General features: G+C 44.3%; 1 protein-coding gene across 5 annotated transcripts in view; it reads left to right on the forward strand.

Annotated features, from left to right (window-relative positions):
* Nucleotides 1-19,279, forward strand: part of LOC146809012 (sialic acid-binding Ig-like lectin 13) — a 580,696-nt gene that overhangs the window by 456,898 nt on the left and 104,519 nt on the right. For 4 of the 5 annotated variants that reach the window (XM_085615801.1, XM_085615802.1, XM_085615800.1 and 1 more), the window contains 2 exons: nucleotides 8,128-8,175; nucleotides 10,916-11,185. In XM_085615801.1, the coding sequence (XP_085471927.1) occupies nucleotides 8,128-8,175; nucleotides 10,916-11,185 (318 nt within the window). The remainder of the gene's footprint in view (nucleotides 1-8,127; nucleotides 8,176-10,915; nucleotides 11,186-19,279) is intronic. The other variant, XM_085615803.1, reaches the window with a different exon arrangement.

Genomic DNA, 19,279 nt, shown 5'->3' on the forward strand with positions numbered 1-19,279 from the left:
TCCTCTCCCTGACCAACGACCCCGCCGCCGCCAGAGCCAATCTGCACGAAGGGATGAAAGAGGTAGCCGAGTGGATGACGACCAGCCGCCTGAAACTGAACTCGGACAAGACGGAGGTCCTCATCCTGGGCTCCTCTCCCTCCGCCTGGGACGACTCCTGGTGGCCTCCCGCCCTGGGCACCGCACCCAAACCGACAGACCATGCACGCAACCTGGGCTTCATCCTGGACTCCTCCCTCTCCATGACCAGGCAAGTCAACAACGTCTCCTCGGCATGCTTCAACATCCTACGCATGCTACGGAAGATCTTCTGGTGGATCCCCACCGAGACCAGGAAGACCGTCACCCAGGCCCTCGTCACCAGCCGACTGGACTACGGCAACGCCCTCTACGCCGGTACCACCGCCAAGCTCCAGAAGAGACTCCAGCGGATCCAGAACGCCTCAGCCAGACTCATCCTCGACATCCCACGAACCAGCCACATCTCCGGACATCTGAGAGACCTTCACTGGCTCCCCGTCAACAAAAGAATCACCTTCCGCCTCCTCACCCACGCACACAAAGCCCTACACGACCAAGGCCCGAGCTACCTCAACAGCCGAGTCAACTTCTACGCTCCCAAACGCCACCTCCGATCAGCCAACCACACCCTCGCCGCCGTCCCCCGCATCCGAAGAGCGACTACAGGAGGAAGGTCCTTCTCCTACCTGGCCGCCAAGACCTGGAACTCCCTCCCGACCGACCTGCGCCTGACCCAAGACCACCTCTCCTTCAGGAAGAAGCTGAAGACCTGGCTGTTCGAGCAGTAGCGGCTCCCCCCCCCCCAGCGCCTTGAGACCCTACGGGTATGTAGCGCGCTTTATATAAGTGTCACTGATTGAATGTGTTTGAGACAACATTTTTAGTGGGATATAAATGATCTCATTATTTCCTTTAGGGGGTAACCCTTGTGCAGGTCAAAATATCAGAAATGTATCATTGCATCTTCCAAAAATGAGATACAAAGACATTGACGAAAACATAGGAAGTTTCAACAAAAACCCCATTTCAAATAATAGACTGTGGAGCACGCTCAGTCTCATTAGATGTGTTTATCAGCCCGGGAGGCTGGACCACAAATCATCATATGGCAGTAGACATGCATCACTTGCCAATGGAAGAAGGCTTCTGTGGCGGTCATGGCTCTCAAAAAGAATAATTCTTGTTCATTTAGGTCAGAGAGGAGAGGCATTTACTGGAAATAATTGTCCTTAATAACTGGCCTGAGAAACATAAGGCAAGGTGCCTGTAAAATATTGTTGTAACGTTCCATGGATGCCAACACACATCGAAATGTGCCAACATGATCATCAGGACCTACTCCAGAAAAATAATCTCTTTGTAAAAGACATTTCTATGATAGGCTGATTGTCTCCTGCTATAGCAAAATGATGAGGGTAAAAACAAACTATACCACTCCTAGGTGGTGAAGAAGCCCTCTTTCTCAAGAAGGTTCAGTAGAGAACCGTTAGGGCATCTGGAAACATCAGGAATGGAGTTGAAGAAGAGTATTTATATTTTAGAGAAAGCATGGGTGTGATGGGATGTGAAGTGAACATCCTGGTTTCTATTGGAAAATGCTGGTATAGCCCATACAATCTGAAGGCATAAGTAAACAAACTCTCCATAGGTACTTGGAGGACATCCAAAAGTATAGTTGTGTTAGCACCAGCATCATAAGGTTAGAAACGTTTCATCCCAATTCGTATAACATTCTATTGAGACCCATGTGGTAGAGAAGGATGTATCCAAGTCTAGTCATGGATGCAACCATAGCTCAGTATGATTAATAAGCCTAAGGTTTCTCACTGTTATCTCCGTGCCCAAATCCAGAAGACTTTTTTCTTGCAGTTTTTAGGTCTCGCCTAGTGTTGCTGTGCACATGCGCAGCTCGCTCGGCGAGGTTTATTGCTAATGAGTTTTAAAAAAGGGCTTGAAGCCCGCCCCTCATTTCCATTGGCTGGCGTCACCGTTTATGCTAAACGGTGGCCTGCCATTGGAAATTAGCTTTCTGGGTTGCCTCCCTTTGGCCGACCCCCCGGACAGGCTCGTCTGCTTTCCTTCTGTCGTGAAGGTATTTCTTATCTTTGTGGGAACCATATGTTTTCACTCAGCCCCATAAACACGGGCTGAGTGAAAACAGATGGCGAGCTCTTGTTTTTTATGCAGATTTCTATAGCGCAAACTCTACCTGAAGGTATTGGAGCGCTTTACATGAGCTCCGGTCACGTTACACAAGGGCACATTCAGGTACGGGGAGATTATGTGATCGGGGAGATTATGTGATCGGCAGGCACGGCTCCTCGGGAGAAGCGCTTAAGGCAGGCTGGCACGGTGTTTTTTTTTTAATGCAGATTTCTATAGCGCAAAATCTACCTGAAGGTATTGCAGCGCTTTACATGAGCTCCGGTTATCTTACACAAGGGCACATTCATGCACAGAGAGATTATGTGATCGGCAGCCAGGGCTGCTCGGGAGGAGCGCTTGAGGCAGGCTGGCACGGTGTTTTATTTTTTTTATGCAGATTTCTATAGCGCAAACTCTACCTGAAGGTATTGGAGCACTTTACATGAGCTCCGGTTACGTTACACAAGGGCACATTCAGGCACGGGAAGATTATGTGATCGGCAGGCAGGGCTGCACAGGAGGAGTGCTTGAGGCAGGCTGGCACGGTGTTTTTTTAATGCAGATTTCTATAGCGCGAACTCTACCTGAAGGCATTGGAGCGCTTTACATGAGCTCCGGTTACGTTACACAAGGGCACATTCAGGCACGGGGAGATTATGTGATCGGCAGGGAGGGCTGCTCGGGAGAAGCGCTTGAGGCAGGCTGGCACAGTGTTATTTTAATGCAGCTTTCTATAGCGCGAACTCTACCTGAAGGTATTGGCCCGCTTTACATGAGCTCCGGTTATGTTACACAAGGGCAAATTCAGGCACGGGGAGATTATTTGATCGGCAGGCAGGGCTGCTCGGGAGGAGCGCTTGAGGCAGGCTGGCACAGTGTTTTTTTTTTTAAATGTATGGCGCCGCCCTTTACTTCTTTGGAGACCTCATCTCCAGACCTTCTTCATGACAGTGGAACCCCCTCTAATTCTCACACGTCAACAGCATAGGACTTGCCTCAATTTGGGACCTTCATGCCACAGCTTTAGATCATCAGCGTGCAACTTAGCCTCCCCAAGTTGATGCGCTTAAACTTTTTTATTCATTGCTCCTCTTTTCGACCTAGTTGTTTGCGTCTCACGTTCCTGACTTATATTTGAAAACTAAGTTGTGTGTCCCGTATATATCGTGTAGAATCTGCATTCAGGACCTGGACACTGTAACCGTGACCAATAGGAACAAGCATTAAAAATGCAATAGGTCTCGCCTTTCATTAAGTTAAAGCCATTTGCTTTGCTATACAATACCATTAACAAAGCAGATGGCTAACTTAATCAAAGGCGAGACTTATTGCATTTTCAATGCTTGCTTAGCAATGAGAGTTGCATACCTGTGCGGTGAATTCTATAGATGATAGGCTTTATAAGCATAATTCCGTAAATCCCTCATATTGCATTGTTGGTAATGGTAAGCATATGAGAAAACAATTTTCTAATGTTCTAATGTCTTATTTATTATTTGCATGTAAATCATTTATAATCACCTGGGGTACCTAATTTTGCAGTGTTCCCCTTTCCAAGCTAAAAAACCATGAATGACTTTGAATGCAAAATGAATTACTTGAGCTTTAGTCTCTGGTTTGACTTGGTAATGTTAAGACGAATTTGTTGATGAAGTTAGCACTTCCTCTTGACCGTCTTATTATGGTGCATGAACTACATAAGGACTGTGCCCTTAGCTTGCTTTCAGGTCTTAAATGTATTGGGATGTATACAGAAAACTTAGCAAGCAATGGGGCTTTGCCAAGTGAGGAGGAGCAGGTTCCAAATTTTCATTTCATGGAGTGGGAATGTCTTTTACTGGAATTAGGCTTTGCTGGAGGCCAAGAGTAGCTAACAACAATTTATTAATCTCGGATGAAGAGCTAGATTGAAAGGATGTATATTCTGATTCTTTCTGAAATGCAGAAGCTGGTTTGTGGTTGTGTTTTGTTTGCTTGTATTAGTGTGTAAAAGATATTTTTTCCCACAGCTTAAATTCCAGTTTAACAATTTCTTGGCTTGTTGATGCCCTGTGAGCTCTACAGGCTTGTACTACAAGTCTTGTGGGAAATGCGTGCATCTTGAAATTAACATAAATCTTTTTCAGAGAAGGATGGTCATATTTCTTCTAGACTGATGTTGATTGATCTCAGTAAAGCTAGGTGTGTGATGGGACCACCCTTTGAGGTTCATGGACACTTCCTCAAGTGACCATGTCATTTAGCATAATGATAAGCCAGTACTGAATGCCACACTGGACATAGAATAACTGATACTCGAAAGGGCATGCTGGAGGATAGCCTCATAACCAAACACACTGAAAACGCACATGTTGTTCTCCAAATTTCGAATGACTTGAACCACAGTGCAGACACGTAATGTACATTATCTGCAGTCTCTTGAAAAATAGATACATTGTATCCAACCCAAAGGAGATTGATAAACCTAGTATCTTGGCTTACCTCATGGTTTCTACATTTCTGGCAATCCCTTTTGGCCTGGAAGTGTGCCTCCTTGATCACTCTATTTGTGAAGAATCATAATGCCACATTTAATGGGAAATCAGCACTTACATCAGAAATATATGCGCATTAGTCAATTCCTTTTTTTCATTCTTCACATGGTTGCCTGCAGAGCGGGGTATGCCTATAAATGGAATCTTGTGTGTGAAGATTCATGGTATTACAGTATAAATTAGCGTGGTAGCCAGTTAATGCTTTCTCATTCTCCATGAGTTCACCTGCTAAGGTCAGAATGCCTACTAGAGTAATCTCTTGAGTGAAGAATCTTGTTGTCAAATTTGAGACCAATTAGACACAAGCAGAAGAATTAGGGTGGTAGTTAGTCCCGGTCTCCTCATGGTTCACATATTAAAGGATATTTTATTTTTTCTCTTTCCCAGACAAGATATTGATCATAAATGCAGTTATCTATTCCTCTGTTGACTTCTGTATTGCCCTACATCGAGAGCTTTATGCCTGCTCACTCTCTATTTTGTCTACAGTTGGGTTAGAATGTTGCAGCCAGAATGTTTTTCAGTCAGTCTAAACAGAACCGTGTGTAGCCTGTTCCCTGCACTGGCTGGCCATTCAGCAGTAAATTTTGTCCATATGCTTAGTTTACATGGCTTTGTATAATTTACAGACCAACTCATTTTAAATGCTGTTACACTTTTGGATTTCTAAGATCAACTTACCAACATCTCTTAAAAGTTCCCATAAGTTAAAATAAATGTTATTTGTGGCACAGCTTCTCGGTTGCCATCGCCATCAAATGGAACCAGTTCTATCTGGTTCATGGAAGCCTTTACAACTTGTGTTGAAGTTGGCCATGCACTCTGTAAATGTCACCGATTGTAATCAAAGGTGAATATGTTTATCAAGACGTAGTAGCGTGCAATAAGGTAACACTTTCTGATCTGAAGCGTGCCTGAAATAAATGGAAAAAGCGTACCCCCATTGTGTGCATCCCTTAAGTGCACTGCTGGATGCCAGAAAGTTATTTGGTTTATCAAATAATTATCAATGATTTATGTAACCAGTTCCTTAGTTGAATCATTTATTATTAGTACTTAATCAAAAAGGAGTGGAGCTTAGAGGCCTCGAGGGATCTGGCCAAAAAATATGTAGAAGACCCTCAACAGCCGTTTTCGGCCTTTGGTATGTTTATTGCCATTGGCGTAATCTTGGTTGATAGCATCATCATCGGGTCTTTTGTTGGCCTCCACCTGGAGGTGATCCTCAGAAACTGGTTGGGATCTGATTTGTGAAAAATAGGTCATTAAAATTGCCTCTTTATCATAAAGTGCAATTCATTCTAAAAAATTATAAGGGTAAGACTTAAAACGGTGGATGTGAAAAATGGGACAGACAATGTATCCATCACTATCAATAGGTTGAATAAGTGGTCAGCATGTTTCAACCTGCATGTGCCCTTGCTGGGTCAGTGGCTTTCGTCAGGACCTAGTGGGGGAGAAAGGATGACCCCCCCCCCCCCTTAACTATTTTACTCACGTCAGCTGTAGTTCTATCCCCTGGACTTGGTAATAACACAGGTTACATTCATTCCGGCATGTGAAGGATGCATTTCTCCTCAGCCGTGGATCAAAAAAGAAAATTAATCTTCACTTTTCACCTGACATCACATCATACGTTTCATACTACCCATTTGTAATCAGGGGATATAGACCTAAAGTAAAATGTAGAGTCAAGTAGTAAGACGGCTGAAGAGGAAAACATTTTATCAGAACTTTATCATGCAAACTGGAGTGGTTATATGGTCGAGAAGGGGCATGCCTCCAGTTGGAAACGAACCTTCAGATACTGGTGCACATGCATAATAATTCTGAAGTGATGCTTTAAATCTAGCCCAGTTGTATCAAGGAGTCACTGTAACTTTATTATAATGGCTGTGCTTGTCCTCTCACAATGCTGTCTCCGCACTCCTGTAGTGTGTCTGGAGCAAAGGCCAGGCAAGGCAAGATCTTGTAACAAAAAAAAAAGATTTTTTTGTATGCCTACTTCAAATTCCAAAAGGGTTTGGACCTGTAACCCCATATTTTTAGGACACTTCTGGATCAAGAAGAGTCTCTGCCAAGAGGAAGAGCTGGAGAGAAGTCAGGAGGAGTGCTGCCCCTTTGCTGTGTTGCTTTGCTAGGTTGGGCTGCAGTTGCTGCTTCTGTCTTGGAGAGGACAAGGACTAGACTTTAGTTTGGTATGCTTGAGAAGATTCTCCTAGGTTTGTGTGTGCTTTCCTCCTGTTAAGAAGTCTCAGGGCCATTCTACTGCCACTCCCCTAACTCATCTGCTGGAGTTCTAATCTGCCAAGTGGTTTCAATTCCATTTCTGGGCCCTTGGAGGTGGCTTGGGTGCTTCAAAGACTCAAAATCCACGCATCGCCTTTCCAGAACTGTTTTTCCCACTGCAAGCTTGACATGTGGTTGAAAACCAACGCATCGCTGCAGTGAAAAATTGACGCAGTGCCTTTTCACTGCAAGAAGAACTGCTACAGCCTGAGTCCAGAGCGCCGTGTCTTTGATGTATGAAACCCCGCTCTGACTTTGACGCAGCTTAAGGAATCGACACATCACCGGTCCTTGGCTGGAAGAATTGATGCATCACCTGTTTTGCCGCCACTGCATCATCTCCACTGCATACGGATTTACACGCATCTCACCTGGGCGGCAAGTTTCCAATGCATCACCCTGCAGTAAGGAACCATCTTTGGATTTCGACACAACGCTTCTTTTCGCTCTTTGTGCTAAAATCACTGCTTCCATAGAGGTCTATAGACACAATTGCTTAAACCTTTGTTTGGTATCTGGAGTTGTGTATGTTGGATTTTTATCATTTTGTTTTTGTTTTTCTTTCGTTTAGATAAAGATTGCTTATTTTTCTAAACTGGTGTTGTGTCCATTTGTAATGTTTTCACTGTGTTACTGTATGTTGTATGTAAAAATGTTTTGCACATTGCCTCTGAGATAGGCATGACTGTTTGTGCCAAGCTACCAAGGGGGTGAGCAGGGGTTATCTTGGGTGTGTAACCCTTTACCCTGACTAGAAGGAAGGGTCCCTACTTGGACAGGGTTTAAGCCACTGCCAACTAGAGACCCCCGTTTCTAACAAGCATGCTACTCCAAATTTAGTGGGTAATCCAGGTGTTATTAATTATTGGTGTGAATGTAGTGTTTAATGACTTAGCCTTGTGCTCTAAGGAAACTGAATCATTTCTAGTGGTGAATTAAGTTAATAGAGATTAGTCGTAATTATTACAGTTTATGCAAATTGATAATAATAATAGCCCCTAAAATTCTGTGTCCGGGTTTACTTGAGATTCAGAGTGCTTACAATATATTTAAATGTAGCTCAATGTGGTCAGCAAGAATCAACTAACAAATAAACAGCTAAACATTTTAAGAAAAGTTTCTGATTTTGTTGCTACAGATCCGCCGAGGAACCTAAAAATAACCACGGGGGACACCATGACACAAGGTATTAACTAGCATATATACAGTTTTTATATGTGTATGTGTGTGTTTGTATGTGTTAGGGAGTGACTGTGTTTGTGGAATCTTTCGTTCATTTCTGGAAAGCAGATTGTTCTACAGTAGACTGGTGGCATAGAGGAATGGAGCATGGCAAGACTTCACCACTGGACAATAACTATGACATATTTCAACATATGTTATACGTTCGTGACTTGTGCATGTCTCAGTCAAACTACAAGTGCCCGCTTTGAAGGTAATCAATGTCTGAAGCTTATATTTATAAACATTTTGCACTGGATTTGCATCAAATAAGTGACTCAAAGTAGCACAAAATATTTTATTTTATTTACTTTCCTGCACAAAGCTTGTTTTGTATTGGAAAGGTACCTCAAAGCAAGCCAAAGTAGCACTTGTACTGCTTTCCACAAGTCTACATCAAAGGAGTATTCTGTGTGTGGTACATTCCCATGCAACTGCACATGGTTCTTGACGCAACACCATATCTACCAATATAGAAGCTAGGGTTTTTCACCAAAACTAATGCCACTTTGATGCAGGCTCTCCTCTCCCCGTCACAACTGAGGCAAAAGCAGAAGATATGAAACCCGGGGTCCGTTTATGAGTTCTTACAGGGATTTGGCAATTTGTGGGTGTAAACCATTTTGGATTAAATAGGCAAGACGGCAATCGGGCTGTTTTGAATTGTACTAAACCAGACTTTAACATCATAAATCTAATTCTCGTTGGTTAATTCTTTCAAATCATAATAGGTCAGATCCAAATAATTAACTGAAAATTGCAATCATATTGATAAATATATTGTACATGTTTGACAACAGCCATTTATTGGTAGATATCGTAAGTCCCATTTAACTTCCTAATAGATGTTTAATCCCCAGTACTGGTTGCATTTACTAAACCTATAAAACTATCCTGTTCGCATCATTAACGCTTGGATATTTGCACTTGCGGGCCTTATTTATGGGTAGTTGGTTTAGGGCGCTCCCCTACGTCAAAGTGAAAGGGCAGGAATGCACTGTATTTATCCAATACGGTGCATTCCTGTCCTTTACCCCAGTATTTGTACCGGTAATTCAGGCACTCTTGTACCATGGTGGATGGGTGCCTGTGTTGTCGGCAGGATTGCAGAAATGGGGACCTTTCTGCACAGAAACAATCCATTGAGGCATGTTCCTTTTTCTATGAGTGCTGCAAAATGCAGCACTCCTAGAAAGAGGAATCCATGAGTAGAAATAAAGTTATTGAGTATTCAGTTTGTGCTGTGTGCCATATGAGCAACCACCATTATGCTGTATGCTGTTGCAATTTGCTTTGCAGATTCACTCAACAGTTGTCACTTGGAAAGTAAGCTTTAAAGAATTTTGAAAATCATGTTTTTGTGAGTTTAAGGAGTTTGGTCTAGTTATTTATTATTTTTTTATGTTGTGCTCCCAGATGTACACGTTGCTTATTACAAACCAGGTAGGTTTTAGCCATAGCCCAGTGGCACTGTGGAGCACAAGCGACTACTGCAGGTAAGTGATGGCTGCCTTTACAACCAGGTCCTGGACGAGGGGTGGGTCATTGGTTTGCTTGTTGTACGACTGTGGTTAATCGTGCTGTGCCACTGCCCAGTCAGTGGTTAAATGCCTAATTATTATCTTTTTTTTTAGTTCTACTTAAACATTAATAGACTAGGTATGAATTTTGCTTGGCCAACTTGTGAGGTACTATCAGCTAAAATCATTGTGTTTGTGGTCACACAATACCCTCATTTTGTAATGAATTAAAGATGTGTATGTTACCAGGAACCTAAATGGAAAATGATCATTCGAAGCAGTCCCAAAAGAACATAGGGGCATATTAGCAAGGGCAGTATCGCTGCTTTAGCGGCACTTTTTGCCGATAAAGCGGCGATATTTTTATCGCCCTATTAGCAAGCTGTTGCTAACAGCTGTTAGCGACAGCTTAATGGCGATAGCGGGCGTTTTTTTACCGCTTTGCATGTCAGTGATATTTATCGCTAATGACAAGCAAAGTAGGCGTTCCTCACTAAAAGTAATAGGAAGAAGTCGCTAACACAACTTCTCCCTATTAGCGATGCCCGCGAAGCGATAAAAAAACTTGCGCTAACCGCGATTATCGCTGGATTTTAACACCTGCTAAAATCCTGACTTATCCATTGTTTTCTATGGGAGGTGGATTCTACGGTTGAATCTTCACCTGCCTATTAGCGATCTTTTCCTTAGTGATGGGAATTCATCGCTGCAATTCCTGCTTTATTGCTGGAGACTCGCCGCTATGCTGGTTTATTATCGTCTTAGAGATAAACGTTGATAATAAGGCGATACAAAATACAGCGCTAAGCGTGCTTAGCGATAATTTTCGCTCAGTCTTGCTAATATGCCCCATAATTCGGTACAGTTTTGGTAACTTGCTGGCATGAATTGGGGAATATAAAAAACGATTGACAATTGTAGGTTTATTTCTGATGAAAATTAAAGAAGAAATACTTTTTGGGGTATAAACATCATTTTGCATTACATGTTCAAACAGCGTAGTGAAAAGTTTAATGAACAAAAAAGAATGGGATATGTAGCCGTTCTTGCTTTTCGCTTTACTGCTTTTGTGAGAAAAACTGGCATCTAATTTGAATGAATTACATGGATTGCAGATATCGGATTGTTCAAATAACTTTATTTATATAAACAATTATGGCAATTGAAAATGTGATTTTTTTGCAGGTCAGCTGAGTGAAAGAGAAAATAATTCAACTGAAAAGATACTGGAAGCCAGATCGATCACCATGACGTGTTCAGTGGAGAGCTCGCCTCTTGCCTCCCTGACATGGATGAAAGTAGAAAACAAAAGTCTCATTGAATCTGATATGTTAAGTCCAAACAGTCTGATGCTGAGTCTCCCACATGTGACACCAGAAAACGATGGACAGTACCTGTGTGTGGCAAAGAATCAACACGGCGTGGTGAACTCTTCTCTGTTCATCACAGTGGAGTGTGAGTATGTGCTAATCTGGGATCATTTTTGCACATAAAGGAGATGTTTGTGGATGGAGGAAACAACACAAATGTTGGTATATCTAAAAGGTTTAGGGGCATATTCTCAAGGACTTATCACAGATTTATCGGCACTTTAGTGCCCTATTCTCAAGCTGGTGCAAACTGCCGATATTGCCAGTTTCCCAGCGATAGCTGCCGCAAACAACATCGCCACGGATTAGAGCAACAACTAACGCTAATGATATACAGAGTAGGCGTTCCTGTGCAAAAACACACAAAAGCACCACTTTGCGATATTCTCAATGACCAGCCAGATCGGTGAAGCGATCCAAAAACAGGCGATAAGGCGCGTTAGCAGCAGGGATTCAACACCTGCCTTTTACTGGTGTTAAGCAGGACGACAACCTGCAGTATGAACGGGAGCCCAGCCCAGAGCCACATCTGAAGACCAACACTTCTCTTGGAGCTACTGATCATGCAGCTCGGAGACCCAAGAGAGCCACACCACCCACTACCCCCAGGGTCTCCCCCCCCCGGACACCCTCCCCCCCCGACTACCACCCAGGCAGTGCAGAACAAGACAGCTGACCTTACGAAAATGGCATGGCCCCTCAGACACACAATTGCAGAATGTGGGGAGAGGTGGGAACCAAGTATGTGTGAAGTAGGCATGTCAACCATTAATAAGAAAGTTCACAATGCCAAGTGTGGTGGTGATGTGCTGGACAGACTTCAGTATGCAGAGCACAGACATGCCCATGTAGACATATACTGCTGGTGTTTGTAGTGTTGTGGACAGTGGACGCAACCATGTTACCTCAGGCAGTGGGGAAGACCTCGGTCATGTAGCTTTGTCGTCCCCCCTGTGAGCGGAGTGGGCTGGTCCGGCGTACCCCAGTCCAGCGTAGGAGTGTGAATAAATAGGCCAGGGCTCTGGGCGTGGTTCACTTCCAGGATGGCCAATGCGTTTGACAGGGCGGCGCCCCGCAATCTGCCACAAGTTCGCAACCGTGACCGCCAGCCTCCTCAGCCGATCGCTGGCCTCCGCAACACTGGCCCCCAGCACACCCAGCGGCACAGCACCGCGGAGTTATGCATGTCCTGACTACTGCCTTAGGCCTACACTGCGGTCAGCAGGTCGCCCAATTCAAATCGAGTCTTGATTTATTTATGGCAAAGCCCAGTAGGCAACAGACATTGCTTCCAGTGCAGCCCGCCCGGAAGACGCATCACCGCTGGCTGCACACCCGCTGAGCGCTTCAGGTGCCACTAACTCTGTGCAGCTCAAGTCAACGCTCAAGTCAACTCTGTGGACCCTTGCTGATCGCTGCCACCAGCCTACACTGCGATCAGCAGGGCTTTGGTCCCCCGTAATAAAATGTGGAGAGTTTTTATGGATGTGGGGATGCCACTGGAGTTATTAGCAATGTTAGTCAAACTATATGACTCCAACTACGCACAGGTTCATTGGGGCACACACAGTGAAGTAAAGGATAGAATTCCATTCTAAAGGGTGTGCGCCAAGGATGTGTCCTTGCTCCCACCCTGTTTTCTTTGTTCATTGACAGGGTCGTACAGTACTATTCCGCATGCCCCACTGATGCTCCAACCTTGGCGGGCTTGAAGATCCCCCTACTCATGTTCGCAGACGATACCCTAATTTTATCTAAGACCCAAGCAGGGCTACAGGTCGCCCGGTCTCGGTTTGAGGAGTTTTGTCGCGACCATGAGTTGGTGGTCAATGTGGACAAGACAACGTTTATGGTTCTCCATAAGTGCAAAGCTATTAAGGTAAAGTGAACATGAATAATGTTCATTTAGAACAGACAGAAGTGTTCACTTACCTGGGGATAACCCTCAATAGAAAACTAAACTGGAAGCCACAGATTGACATGCTGGTCCTAAAACATGCCCAGTTGGCCGGGGCTCTTATAAAAGAGCATAGGCTTTCCTTCACCAAGCCAATCGCCCCCGCCCTCAAGATATACAACTCTAAAGTTGCTAGCGCAATCCTTTAGGGGCTGAACTTTGGGGTCATGAGGATATTACCCCTCTGGCCATTGGCCAAAATAAATTTATAAAAGCACTAACGGGTTTGCTGCAATCTACTCCACTGCTGCCCTTATTTTTGGGCCTGGGTTGCTTTTGCATCAAGGATTTGGCTCGTTTCAGGCCGGTAGCTTTTTGGAGAAGGCTTTGGGTTACCCCTGAGCTCTCCCTGTATGCTAAAGCACTCTTAGACTTCAGGGGGGTAGGGTGCCTAGGTAAGATCAAATGGCTTCAGTATATAAAAAACACTCTGACTGAAATGGGGGTGAGCATTTTGTGGGAGAACCCAGAAGTCAACCCATTTCTGTCAAAAAAAGAATTTAAGGCAGTTTACCTCGACATGGTGAAGATGAAGTATTTCGCCTCTTTTACAAGGTCCACATTGTCCAGGAATTTCCTGATGTTGAAACATGAGCTTAGGTTCGAACCATATTGGGACTCTATCTTAAAACCACTTGACAGAAAGTTATACCATCAGTTTAGCGTGGGTTCCCTCCCGATTAAAGCTTTTACCAGCAGATGGTATCCGCCCACATCAGAATTGTGCCCTTTGTGTTTAGCACAGACTGATTCAATCTCCCACATTTTATTTGTTTGTTCGGCCTATAGATCACCTACGATGAAATGTCTCAAAGCCACTTGTACCAACCTGGGTAAAAGATCTGCTTTGGAGGCCTTAAGGATCCTGCAGACATGTACTCAGGAATCTATTGTTGCTGCTATGGCAAAATTCCTGAGTTGGGCATGGGCCATTCGGGCTAACAAACTGAGGGAACCCTAATTTGCTTCAACCCTACTCTGATACACACTTAAGGAATGTGTGGAAGGTCGACCGGGGCATCTAGCTGTGGCTTGATGTAGGGTCTAGTGATTTCATCACAAACCGGGGTAGTTGGTTGTCATAACTACTGCCATAGGTGTTTTGGCATCATAATATTGCTCCGTTTGTATGTATCGCCCTAACTATTGTTAGGGCGATACATTTTGTGCTATATTTTACTCTACTTTTAATTAAGGATTTTATAGTCTATTAGAGCATGTTATTTGATGTTTTAATATACAAACTCATGCAGATCCTATTGTGGTTCTTCTACACTAATGTCAGTTTCAATCTGATTTGAGGTCCCTTTTTCTTTGTATTTTTAATTTGCTATAACTTTTAATTGATTGTAATGTCTTTTATGATTTTTATAATCTGAATAAATACTAATGAAATAAATTGAAATCCAATCCTGACCTGCAAGTACACACCATCATCGCTGGCTGCACACACGCTAAGCTCATCAGGTGCCACTAACTCTGTGCAGCTCAAGTCAACGCCACGTGGCGGTAGGCCCTTGCTGGCCGCAGTGCATCCGGTGCCACGAACTCAGTGCACCACAAGTCATGGACCATTTATGATTGAATCTTTTGTGTGTGATTCCAGATCTGGTGCCCCTACCTCAGTGCACTGCAAGTCATGGACCCTTTATGATTGAATCTGTGTGTGTGATCCGAAGATCACTGTTCTAGTTGTTGCCAGCACCAATCACTCCCTGAGGGCTGGCTTACACTCACCCCACACCAATCCAGCACAGGCGTCACTGGACATGTGACCCTGGTAATAAAAAGGGGCCGGGCGCACGTACTCGTAGCCAGTTCCACTATCGAGTGTGTCCATGTGGTCATTATGTATGCATGATGTCCCCGGGCCCTACCGCATTACATTGTGCTGTAGACAGCGGACGCAACCATGTCACCTCAGGCAGTGGCTAAGACCTTGGACATGTAGCTTTGTCGTCTCCCCCTGTAAATGCAAGCGGAGTGGGCTTGGACGGCGTACGCCAGTCCAGCGTAAGGGTGTGAAGAATTTGCCCGGGACTCTGGGTGTGGTTCAGTTCTGGCCTGGACAAGGAAGTAACTAATGCGTGTGTCTCTGTTGTAGTGTCTGTGCCACCCGGCCCGAAATCAACAATGCTGCAATGTAACATGCACCCTGAGGGCGGGCTCGCACAAACTGAGAAATGGAGCGCAGCAAGACCACTCGGGGTCTTGGCTCATAAATGCCAAGTGTTGTGTGTATCTGTAATGCCACAGCATGAGCCAAATGTCTAGCCCTACTCGCAGTGCAAGTTCAGCCGGGCATGGACTCTACATCCGTGCCTGCCCTAGCCTTACCATAGGACTACATTCACGTGGCCGCCCACCTTCAATGGCCAACATCACAGTGTCATTGTCAGGCTTGTGGACATGCGCAGACAGGCATGACAATGGTGTGCCGTAGTAGTGCAAATGATGCAACCGCGCAGCGCGCACAAGTAAATAGGCTCGGGGGGAGGAAGGAGCAGCTGTGAGGCAACGTAACACACAGTGATGCCGCACATTTGCCACATGCAAGATATGTCAAACATGAATCCCAAAGTCACACACATCCCACCCCACCCCCAACAAGCCATATCACATTTCCTGAATGCAAGCAGATGACAAACTAACACTAGGGATGAAAGCTCCTTTGTCTGAACTATCAGGCGGAAGCACATCTGCACCTCCGAACTCTGAATTGCATGTGCCCGGCACCCCCTGACAGATACTATAGTAGCTGATGCCGACTCCCACACTACGCACAGCCCGACTAAAGACCAACGTATACAAACCCCACACACACAGAAGTCCTTGCTCGAAGTTATCTTGCATGGAATTGCCTTCACAATTATCCCCACACCATCCCAGGCGTACAACCGTTGCACACTAAATCAACTCATTGATCCGAGCTGTGGCATTTCATCCACAGAACTGGCACAGGTCAGAACAGTGCTGCTTCAACCAGAGCCATTAACGCAATGGCAGAACATCCTGGACACATGTACAACCCCTGTCACGTGGAAATGTACCGTGCACGTATGCTGCATTTACTGGGGACACTGCCATTACCGGCTAAGCTTCCACCTTGCCAACGTCACCTGCGTTCAGCCTGTTTTGCATTGTCAGTCATGCATATTCGAGAGGTCCATGCATGTCTGCCTATTCAACAGGACGGTAGCTGAACTGGATTTTGAGATGTGTGTGCGCCCCCTGTTAGCACACAACCAGGAGTGTCACCGTGATACCCGTTTATGGGATACCTGGATACTTGGCATACATGCTGGCAGCTGGACCTGGGAGATTGCACAAATGCTCGTCTGCAGTGACAACATTGAACCGCTCCCCTATTAGGCTTTAGTGCTAATTGGTGAAAGGGGGTGGACGCAGCACATCTGTCCGGACCTGCTAATGGATCGACTCGCTGTCCTGTTTGATGAAGTTAACAACCAATGATAGCCTACGAAGCTGCAATAGCTTTCATGGACGAGTAACTACGTACCTGCAGCCACAACAGATTGGAACCCATTGCACATCTCCCAACACCTTGTTGCATCTTGGAGATCAGGTCACATATCCCACGACAACAGTGGACATGGCTGCATTCGCCTGGAATCCGAATACATGAGCGGACAACAACACGGGTTAACACACACCTGTGAAATGAGAGGACAAAATACAGAAAATCTGAAATAATCTCTACTATCAGTAGAGTCGAAGGAAACTTCAACCTCCCTATGGCACAACCACTACCAGTTAGTAACAGCCCCATTATGGCTAAGATTCTATCTGTCTTTTACCGCCCTCTGTGTAGATTCCTGTGTCAAGCTCCTTAAGGTCACTAAACCTTCCGCCTCACCCAGCTGTATGTCCTGCAGCAGTCTTAAAGACTCACTGAATGGCACTCGCTCTGATTCTCACAGAAATCTCTGGTGTCTCTTTCACAGGTCCTGAAAAGGATCACCTTGTTCTTGTCCGTGAGTTCACGAATGGCCCTCAAAGAACAAACGAAGTTCACCTACCTGTTGTTGACAAGGCCGTAAGTCCTTTGTGATGGCCACGGGATTATATAGAGTTTATAAACAGTACATTGCTGTTACTGGGAACCAATATAATTTCCTGAGAGCAAAAATCTTTTTTTTTTCTTTCAAAATCAGATGGTTACATTTATCTGCTTGTGGTACTTGGATGTAGCCTGTATACTGTATGTGCTTCAGACTTTTTCAAGTTTGCCGAGAATCTGTTTCTCAGCTTTAAGGTTCTCTGGGAACAAAGGACAGGTGCAGAATTTAGGCTTAAAGGACTTGACCTGAACAGGAGCTAAAATGTCAACTGTATCTCTAATGGCATTCTGCATGCATATCAACATGTGCTAACAATTTGGATTGTCCTTAGCTATTAGCTATAAAGGAATTTTGGGCAAGGATTAAGACAAACATATTCATTAAATTCTCACTAGTGACATTGTTTGGTACCTGAATATTTGATAATATCTTTAGAAGTATTATCTTCAGACTTGATAATGAAATGAATAAGACAATGATCAGACCACTGCAAAGCAAAGGGGAAACCAGAGAAACATCGGTGTTTGTAAAAATAAGGTCCAACATATGGCCAGCTTTGTGGGTGGGAAACTTGACTAATTGCTTGAGTCCTAGCGAGCACAGACTCCTAAGAATTTTAGGGCAACTCATGCACACTGTGACTGGCTATTATGGTCTATAGCACAGAGATCAAAATCGCCTTAGTCCATAATGTCAGAGTATAATGTAGCAGCATAGATAATGTGTTATTCCAGGCAGCACAAGTGTTTAGAAATTTGCAGTGGGCGTTAGCTCACGATAATATCCAAGGGAATGATTGAAGTTGATTTGAGGTCAAGAAACAATTTCTGTAGCTGAAAATTGAGAGCATGTGATACTCTCCCTGGATGTGAAAAGAGCCTTTGAACCTGTTACCTGTTGGTAACTCCTACTTCTCTTCTGATGAGTTTAGTTATTAACACTTGGCCAATGCGAAGGTTAGTGGAATTTTATCATCATGTTTTCCCTTTGGTAGGGATATGAGGCTGAGATACCCTCTCGATCGGCCTTCTTTTTACTTTGGCTCTGGATCTGCATACTTTCTGGGTAAGGCGAGATACATAAAGGGGTTTAAGGTGGAACAAAGACTGGGAAAATAGGATGTCTTTACGCCAAGATGAGCTTCTCTTAATTGTGTGGAGCTGGCTTCATTTACACATATAGTCCCTGCAGGTGATACGCATATTTAACAGTTACTCTGCATTCAGGATTAGTTGGCACATGTGGATATTTTTTCTCCCACTGGAATGATAATGCCCTCAGGTTATAATTAGCCAATTACAGATCTCTCGCAAAGGATTCCCATATCGATCTATCTTACAATAAGCAAGACCAAAATATACCTAATATTGAGAAGAACTCCAGCCAAGATCAAAAAGCGATATCAACACTCAAACCCTAGGAAATGACAGAGAACACTGTCTCTCCTTCAACAAGCACATATAGAAGGAATCTCACATAGTTTTGTGACAGAATATCTCCTTTCTACAAATCCAAACCTTCTGTTCTGCGGTGTATATGCTTGTGCTTCCACACACATACAAAGACAAGTGTTCACTGGCCTTCCCGAATCCATCCTCACAGCCTGCAAACCCTTCAACATGTGCACCTGATCATCAGCTTATTCAAGTATGGTCACATCACTTCAATGCTCAAAGAGCTCCATTGGTTTCTTATACCAGCATACCTCTGGTTCAAATGCTATACATCAACAAAGGTATCCACACCAACAAAGAGGACCACAAACATGAAGAACATTCCCTTTATATCTACACATGCTTCACCTAAATCACAAGCCTAATGAACCTGGAGACCCCAAAGGCAATAAAACAGCAAATAAGATGGTGTGCCTTTTTCTATGAAATGGAACACGCTGATCCTTTATCAAAGGCTGGTCTCCACACTGTCGACCACCAGGTAAGAGCTCAATATTGTAGGGCTACAAATGTTCTATGGCTGGTCTATGTTGGACAGTCTTAATAATAAGACTGCTCATCAGAGAAAATATTACTCACAGAAAGATGAACAAGCATTTCTTTTAGATGTGCACTGTTTGATATTTTCACAATTTCGCTCCTATTCAACGTGATGCATAATTTGAACCAAACTAAAGGCAGTCAAC

This window comes from Triturus cristatus, chromosome 7, assembly GCF_964204655.1.
Source record: "Triturus cristatus chromosome 7, aTriCri1.1, whole genome shotgun sequence".
Taxonomy (NCBI): domain Eukaryota; kingdom Metazoa; phylum Chordata; class Amphibia; order Caudata; family Salamandridae; genus Triturus; species Triturus cristatus.